At 44.8% G+C, this 9,032-nt stretch overlaps 1 protein-coding gene across 2 annotated transcripts; it reads left to right on the plus strand.

The window, feature by feature from the left end:
• Positions 1-6,754, plus strand: LOC112265542 (suppressor of cytokine signaling 5). Of its 2 annotated transcripts, none has more exons than XM_024442920.2 (2): positions 1-290; positions 4,643-6,754. In XM_024442920.2, exon 2 carries the CDS (start codon positions 4,809-4,811, stop codon positions 6,459-6,461), a length of 1,653 nt encoding a protein of 550 aa, XP_024298688.1. In that variant the 5' UTR covers positions 1-290; positions 4,643-4,808; the 3' UTR covers positions 6,462-6,754. The 2 variants fall into 2 exon arrangements, with proteins under 2 accessions (XP_024298688.1, XP_024298689.1); XM_024442921.2 differs by lacking the exon at positions 1-290 and adding an exon at positions 741-829.
• Positions 6,755-9,032: the final 2,278 nt, after the last annotated feature.

Below are 9,032 nucleotides of genomic sequence, written 5' to 3' on the forward strand. Positions count from 1 at the left end.
ATGTAATGGTGCCATCAGTACATTCCATTCCAGTACACTACATGCCTAGTCAGTTAGTCAACAACATCAGGAGACTCAGTCAATATTTACAAACTACAATATATGAACTGCATGTACATTCATACATTTCGTCTGGATAATACACCAATCCATTTTCAATACGTTTGCTTTGAAATGTCCTGTGTTATAGATTACAGAGTTACTTTGATTTTTGTTTTTACTTCCGGGTTGTGCACTTTTCCTGGTTTTATTCACTAGCTTTTGGAGAGAACAACAACGAAGTTTTTATGGTAAGTAAATTGATCTGATCAAAATTATATCACATTTTCATTACAGTATAACAGTACGGTCAAATAAGGAGACTTCACGAACATTCCTTTGTAATACTTTTGAGTGAACCTTTTTTTCCCCTTGATGTTGCCTTCTGTGTTAGCTCAACTAGCAAACTTGCTTCCGTTATCATGAACTATTTTAGTTCGTTTTTAGCACATTGACAAAGGGTTTTTGTTATGAAACAAATATATATTGTTTTTGTCTAAGGTAAGCTAACGCATCTTGCTAAAGAAAATAGTGATTCCTGAGACGTTTCAGAAGATGCTAGGCTAATGCTACATAGCCATTTAGCTAGCTAACGTTAACTGGCTAGCCAGGGGCACCGCTTCAATCGCATCCAGCTATAAAATAACTCTTGCGTCATCTCCGTTATCAAGGAAGGAAGGAAGGGAGTAAGTCAGTTATCTTCTTGGGTTCTCAAGCATTTTGGAGCCAGGAATTCCATTTGTCATAGCAAATTCATCAGGAACCGCCACATAATCAGAACACAACTGGAGTGAGAAAAAATAGCATACAATGAGATTTACTATGACTTTGGCATTGCATGTTCGGATGAACCAAGTCTCTACCCCTGGGAAGGAACTTTTTTAGCAGTTATATTTTTTTTTATTAACACATTTTCTAGGCTTAAAGCACATTTTCTGCAATTCTACATATTTTGTCATGGAGCGGAGCGACTTTTTGTTGTTGCAGCTTTAAACCTCAAATACAGCAATTCTACACATTTTCCCAGGAGGCAGTCTCATGGCAAAATTTACAATGAACATTTTATTGGTCACATACACATATTTAGCAGATGTTATTGCAGGTGTAGCGAAATGCTTCTGCTCCTACAGTGTAGTGGTATCTAACAATACACATAAATCTAAAAGTTAAATAATAGAATTAAGAAATATATAAATATTAGGATGAGCAATGTCAGAGTGACATTGACTAAAATACAGTATAGACATATGAAATTAGTTAAACAGTATGTAAACCTTATTAAAGTGATAAGTGATTCCATGTCTATGTACATAGGGCAGCAGCCTCTAAGGTGCAGTGTTGAGTAATCGGGTGGCAGCTGGCTAGTTAGTGATGGCTATTTAACAGTCTGATGGCCTTGAGACAGAGAGACTGAAAAACACCTTCTGTCTCAGCTTTGATGCACCTATATGGACCTCGTCTTTGAATGATAGCGGGGTGAACAGGCCGTGGCTCGGTGGTTGATGTCCTTTGTGGCCTTCCTGTGATATCAGGTGCTGTAGGTGTTTTTTTATTTTATTTTTATTGAACCTTTATTTAACTAGGCAAGTCAGTTAAGAACACATTCTTATTTTCAATGACGGCCTGGGAAAAGTGGGTTAACTGCCTGTTCAGGGGCAGAACGACAGATTTGTACCTTGTCAGCTCGGGGATTTGAACTCACAACCTTCCGGTTACTAGTCCAACGCTCTAACCACTAGGGTACCCTGCCGCCCCGTGTCCTAGAGGGCAGGCAGTGTGCCCCCGGGGATGCGTTGTGCAGACCACACCACCCTCTGGAGAGCCCTGTGGTTGCAGGGCGATGCAGTTGCCTTACCAGGCGGTGATACAGCCCGACAGGATGCTCTCAATTCTGCATCTATTAAAGTTTGTGAGGGTCTTAGGAGCCAAGCTGAGTTTCTTCAGCCTCCTAAGGTTGACGAAGCACTATTGTGCCTTCTTCATCACATTGTCTGTGCGGGTGGACCATTTCAGGTTGTCAGTGATGTGTACGCAGAGGAACTTGAAGCATTTCACCTTCTCCACTGCGATCTCATCGATCTGGATAGGGGTGTGCTCCCTCTGCTCGCTCCCACGATCAGCTCCTTTGTATTGTTGAGGGAGAGATTATTTTCCTGGCACCACTCTGTCAGGGCCCTTACCTCCTCCCTGTAGGCTGTCTCATCATTGTTGATAATCGGGCTACTACTGTTGTCGTCTGCAAACTTGATCAGGATCAGCATAGTGGAGGTGTTGTATCCTACCTTTACCACCTGGGAGCAGGAAGTCCATGACCCAGTTGCACAGGGCGGGGGTCAGACCCAGGGCCCGAGCTTAATGATGAGCTTGGAGGGTACATTGGTGTTGAAGGCTGAGCTATAGTCAAAGAACAGCATTTTTACATTGTCCAGATGGGATAGGGCAGTGTGCAGTACGATGGTGATTGCATCATCTGTGGCTCTATTGGGGTGCAAATTGCAGTGGGTCTAGGGTGTCAGGTAAAGTGGAGGTCAAATTATCCTTAGCTAGTCTCTCAAAGCACTTCATGATGACAGATGTGAGTGCCACAATGCGATAGTCATTTAGTTCAGTTACCTTTGCTTTCTTGGGAACAGGAACAATGGTGGACATCTTAAAGCAAGTGGGGACAGCAGACTGCGATAGGGAGAGATTGAATATGTCCGTAAACACACCAGCCAGCTGGTCTGCGCATGCTCTGAGGACGTGGCTAGGGATGCCGTCTGGGTCAGGAGCCCTGCAAGGGTTAACTCTTAAATGTCTTACTCATGTCGGCCACGTAGAACGAGAGCCCACAGTCCTTGGGAGTGGGTTGCGTCGGTGGCACTGTGTTATCCACGTGATTGCCTTACAGAGAGGATAACTACACTGTTTGTATTCAACCATATTCCCAGCACCTTGCCGTGGTTAAATGCGGCGGTTCACATTTGCGTAAATGCTGTCATCTATATACGGTTTTTGGTTTGGGTAGGTTTTAATAGTCACAGTGGGAACAACATCCCCTATACACTTCCTGATGAACTCAGTGTCCATGTATACGTCAATGTTATTCTCAGAGGCAACCCGGAACATATCCCAGTCTGCGGTTGCATGACGTCGGTGTCCGCAACGTGGCTGGTTTTCCCTTTGTAATCCATGATTGTCTGTAGACCCTGCCACATATGTCTCATGTCTGAGCCGTTGAAATGCGACTCCACTTTGTCTCTTCTGATGTTTTGCCAGTTTGATTGCCTTACAGAGGGAATAACCACACTATTCAACCATATTCCCAGTCACCTTGCCGTGGTTAAATGCGGCGGTTCACATTTGTGCGAATGCTGCCATCTATCCACGGTTTTTGGTTTGGGTAGGTTTTCATAGTCACAGTGGGAACAACATCCCCTATACACTTCCTGATGAACTCAGTGTCAATGTAATTCTCTGAGGCAACCCGGAACATATCCCAGCCGCGTGATCAAAACAATATTGAAGTGTGGATTTCGATTGGTCAGATGAGCTGTGATAGACCTTAGCACGGGTACTTCCTGTTGGAGTTTCTGCCTTTAGGAAGGGAGGAGCAGAATGGAGTCCTGATCTGATTTGCCGACGGGAGGGCGGGGGAGGGCCTTGTAGCCATCCTGGAAGGTAGAGTAACAATGGTCTGTAGTTTTTGAAGTGCGATTACTACAGACAATGTGTTGATAGAACATCGGTAGCGTTTTCCTTCAATTGGATTTGTTAAAATCCCCAGCTACAATATATGCGGCCTCAGGATTTGTGGTTTCTTGTTAGCACAAAGTCCAGTGTAGTTCCTTGAAGGCTGTCACGGTATCGGCTTGAGGGGGAATATACACAGCTGTGGCTATAACCGAAGAGAATTCTCTTGGGACGGTCGGCATTTGATTGTGAGGTATTCTAGTGCGTTTATGTTCAAAAACATTGTAAGGGGAATACAAGAAGTGTTGAGTTGAAAAATGTTTAAATGGTGGAGTACTGTGGATACCAATATCCCTGTGAGCCTTCCAGGCCCATGTTGCCCAGCGTAAATTGTAGATTAAAGGAGCTGTACTGTAATTCCAGGAAATGACCTTGTACTTTATCTACAGTAATAGTGGAATGAAATTACAAAGCAAAAAATATTACACCCTCAACTTATTCCACTGATCCTTGGCCAAAATTAATTTAATCTGTGAGTAATATTCATTTCAGATCTGGTCCCGGACCCCACTTTGAGAACCCCTGATCTACTAGATGGGTTATTGACAATGAATATAATTTATTGACTGTACCAACCGATAGTCTTTGCTGTCAGGGTGCAGCAAAAATACCTTTTCAATGTTTGAAAAAAGTTGACATCATGTTTTGTTAATTTAAAGACATTTTATGAATTTTATCCTAGTTTTTTTTTTTAAATGACATCCCCTCGTTCTTGTAGAAATCAGTTGACAAGTCTAGTGTGATCAAATCTTTTCTGGCATGCTTTAAAAAAAATCTTGCTTATATGCCTTAGTTATATTTAATGTACATATGATCGTTTACCCCTAATTGCTGCAGCTAAGAGAAATTCTGTTTTTTGTTTCTCTTGTAGCCCCAAGTGACTGACAGTGATTCATGGGACATGCTATTGACAGCCTTTGGGAAGATTCTGAATGGGAGGGCTTGCTGCTGAGAACTGACTACAGCCACAAATCACCTTTTCCCTGCAGCTGACCCCGACTGCAACTACCATTATTCCAGCCCATAATTAACCTGTCATGTCTGAACCGAAGGAGTCGGGTGATCGTGGGAAAGACAGGGAGCGGGGCGCCCGTCCCAAGGTGAGACAGAGCCGGTCTGAGGAGAGAAGAGATGCCGGCGGGGGGCAAAAGGGAGGAAGAGGAAAAAAGAAAGGCCAGACATCCAATGAGCAAGCTGGGGAGCGGCCTGTCAGCGATGGGTTTGAGTATGGGGACCTGCTGACTGGTCTGGAGCCCAGGGACCGCTGCTCCTCCTCTCCACTGAAGGAGGGCAGGAGATGGCAGGGCCTGGAGGGGGTCACTTCACTCAGCCAGGACAGGGGGACAGCCAGGCTGGCACAGGGGACAGCTGAGCCACCAACCAGTGAGGCTGAGGGCAGGGGGGCAGGTGGCAGTCGCACACTCCGCCAAAAGATCCAGGATGCCATGGGGCAGTGTTTCCCCATAAAGACCAACACTCCGTCGTCCAGTTCCACTCAGCATGTCTTTATGCCACAAGCTGCTGCTGCTGGGGCTGGGTCCTCCTCGCGCCGCAAGATCCACCTTACTGAACTCATGCTGGATGACTGTCCCTTCGCTGCAGGCACCGAGCTGGCTCAGAAGTGGTACCTCATCAAGCAGCACACAGCCCCCATCTCCACACCTCCCGTAGTGGACACCTTGGTGGTCTGCGCTAGTGCCTCTGCCTCAAACTTGGCCGCCGTCGTGGAGGATGTGGATGACCGGTTGCGAGAGCGCAGGCGCATCAGCATCGAGCAAGGCGTGGAGCCGCCGCCCAACGCAGAGATCCACACGTTTGAGGTGACGGCCCAGATCAACCCTCTGTACAAGCTGGGGCCCAAACTGGCCCATGGTATGAATGAGCTTGCAGGGGATGACAGAGCTACCATTCACCAGCAACAGCAGCTGCTTCTCCAGAGGCAACAGCAGCACCAGCTCTTGCTGCAGAGCTGTCTGGACACTCTGGATGAGGTGGTGGCCGTGGCCTCCTCCTCTTCTGCCTCAGCATCTGCCTTGGTCCCTGTCTGTGAAGCTGCTTCTGTGCCTGACCCCATGGTTGACCCTGAGGTCACAGCCAGCCTCCAGCCAACCAAAATTGTTGTGCCCCAGGTTGAGGGTCCCCCTACTCAGGACGGCTATCGCATCCACACCCAGATCGACTACATCCACTGTCTGGTGCCTGACCTGCTGCAGATCACTAACCTACCCTGCTACTGGGGTGTGATGGACCGCTATGAGGCCGAGACACTGCTGGAGGGTAAGCCAGAGGGCACCTTCCTGCTCCGCGACTCAGCCCAGGAAGACTACCTCTTCTCCGTCAGCTTCCGCCGCTACGGCCGCTCGCTGCACGCCCGCATCGAGCAGTGGAACCACAACTTCAGCTTCGACGTGCACGACCCCAGTGTTTTCCATGCGCCCACCGTCACGGGTCTGCTGGAGCACTACAAGGACCCCAACTCCTGCATGTTCTTCGAGCCTCTGCTGTCCAACCCCATCCACCGCACCCTGCCCTTCAGCCTGCAGCACGTGTGCAGGGCGGTGATCAGCAGCTGCACCACCTACGACGGCATCAACGTGCTGCCCATCCCCAACACCCTGAAGAAACACCTGAAGGAGTACCATTACAAGCAGAGGGTGAGGGTACGGAGGATGGACACCTGGTGGGAATAACAAAGACCTTCTGGTGGAAGTGAACCACAACTAGGCTACTAACTTAACACTATGGAGGCAGGCCTCACTCAGTGGACAACCAGTTGACTCACTCCATTTTCTTCCATTTCGCTCTATTAACATATACCTACCTACTGCATTCACTGTATACCTAGCTACCTGTTTTATCTATTTATAATTTACAATATAAGACCAATGTCTTAAACTCTGTGGATACTATGTTATTTCAATTCTGATGCACATTCACCCATTTTTCTCTGCTCACAATAAACTTCGGATTCATGGTAATGATACACCATGTGTGTAGAGGTGTATCAATTCTTTGGATTGAAGTGAACAGAGTCGAGGCTGGTTTGGTGACAATATGGAACACATACAGGTCTAATAATGGGTCAATGAATTACCATTGCCAAATGTAGGGTACTGGAGACGAACAGATGTGACTTCTAGTAGATAATGTGGATGGCAACCTGCTGGCAAGCTGCTGAGGACCTAGCTGGTGGTATAAACCATTTGCAAATTCATTTTTTATATATTTTGTGTCATTCCTTTGAAGGTGAAAGAAAGGTACTTGAAAGGGAATTTTTGACTCGTCCTAATTACTTGAATAATCCAATACTTTCCTGTATAGCCTATAGTTTTCAGAGATACACTAAAACTATGGGGTATAAGGCAGGTAAATGTCTCAAGCTTCTATCCATGTGAGATTTTACCGTTGTGTTACTTCCTATCAAATTAGAGAACATTGAAGCCATTGCTGAATGCCTAACACAAAATGAATCCAATTGCATGCGAGTTGAAGCCGTTTGTCAGTGTTAGAGCAAACAGACAGTGAGGGACGATAATAGAGCTGTTTTTTGTGGTGCTGAGAACAGAACATGAAGCAGCACCTACTGAGAAGAGCTCTATCTCTGTCTAGCTTTGGTCTATTGATCTTCTCAGCCTACCACTGAGCCTGTGTTGGAATCAGAGTAATGATGATGGAAGCACATTTAGGCTACCCTTACGGTTTGATTATTGAGTCAATGCGCCTTGTGCTTTGAGGCTATTGCTGTAGCCTGGTCCAATATACACATTCCAGCATGATGGGGATTTTCGGAAGGCCTCCATTTTGTATTGAGAAGTAATCTCAATATCATGTTTCAGTAGTGGCTATATCAAAGGGAGCATTGTATTATCAGAAAATAAAACTCCCTTTTTAGTACCTTGTCCTCACATGACCTGAAAACCTTACCAAGCTGTTGTTGAATTTATGCCATCTCTCTGTTGATGATGCTTGCGCCTGGAAGGCTGATGAAATGATACAGTTATTTGTACATTTACACATCCCTTCTGCTGGGACTAAAAGCAGATCTGGAAGAATTCAATAAAGCAGACCTCTAATGTGACAGACAGGAAATTGTATTTGCATATATAAATAGAAACTATCCCTTTAGTAAATTAATTGAATGGAGGACCCATTCATGGATTAATTAAAGAAATACATTTTTGTATTTATTTAACCTTTTTTAACTAGGCAAATTAAAGAAATGAATGCCTTTGTAAATGTTCCCAAACAAGACACGGAGAACAAAAAGCACTTAATGCAAGGACTTTCATTTGACAGTTATTTTGGGGACCCATTCATGGATTAATTGCATAATTTAGCTATGCAGTGAAGTGATTGACCACTTTGTGTGAACACAATTTGGTATTAATGGGAACACACAAAAGAGAGGCCTCTGTGCTAATTGATGTGTGCAGTAATACAGTGGAGAGTACAGTGGACAGCCGTCCTGATATTGAGTGAGCATGGAGAATGGATCACTTCTGTCAGCAGTCACCTTAGGAATCATCACTGTGGTATGTCTTCAGATGGATGCTTTGATTTCATCTAGAGTGTTTCTTTTATTATGCTACTGTTTGTATTGAACCTTTTGTCCACTAAGGAGGATGTCGCCATACTTTCTGAAAAGTTCCATGGCAGCACTCAAAATGCACAGTGTTAGGGAGACATCCCACTGGGCACAGACTTCATTTCAACGACTAGTTTTGATTGTATATTTGGTTGTTTTCAACTAACGTTAAAACCACAAAAAAATATAATGTAATTGGATTTAGGTTAAAAGTTGGGTGAAAAAATGACAAAATTCCCTTATGTTTATGGCTTTTTTCAAATCCAGTCAGTTTTCCACATTGATTCAACATCACAGATTTTTTTTGTAGACATGATGTGGAAACTATGTTGATTCAACCATTTTTTGCTCAGTTGGATGACCTTGTATATTTCCACAAGTCTAATGTTAAAATGTTTTCTATGTTGGAGGACACATTTAACCCACAAAACCATTCTTGGGCACATATAACTATTCAAGTGTAGTGTTGGAATGTAACAGTGGATGTGAACATGAATGCCTTTGCCTGGCTAGAGATTCCTCCAGCTTCATATGGGTACAGTAAACTCATTCAACATTCAACTTTAGATTTTCTTTCTTGAGTACTCTCTCTGTAGCTCTCCTCTAGAGTTGATAAACATTGGCTATAGGGGGCTGCAGGGTTGGGCAATGCCCACCCAAAATGTCATGTTGCCCA

This window comes from Oncorhynchus tshawytscha, linkage group LG13, assembly GCF_018296145.1.
Source record: "Oncorhynchus tshawytscha isolate Ot180627B linkage group LG13, Otsh_v2.0, whole genome shotgun sequence".
Lineage (NCBI taxonomy): Eukaryota > Metazoa > Chordata > Actinopteri > Salmoniformes > Salmonidae > Oncorhynchus > Oncorhynchus tshawytscha.

What these genes read in the sequence shown, in the direction of transcription:
- LOC112265542 (XM_024442920.2), top strand. Translation starts at nt 4,809, where the DNA reads ATGTCTGAACCGAAGGAGTCGGGTGATCGTGGGAAAGACAGGGAGCGG.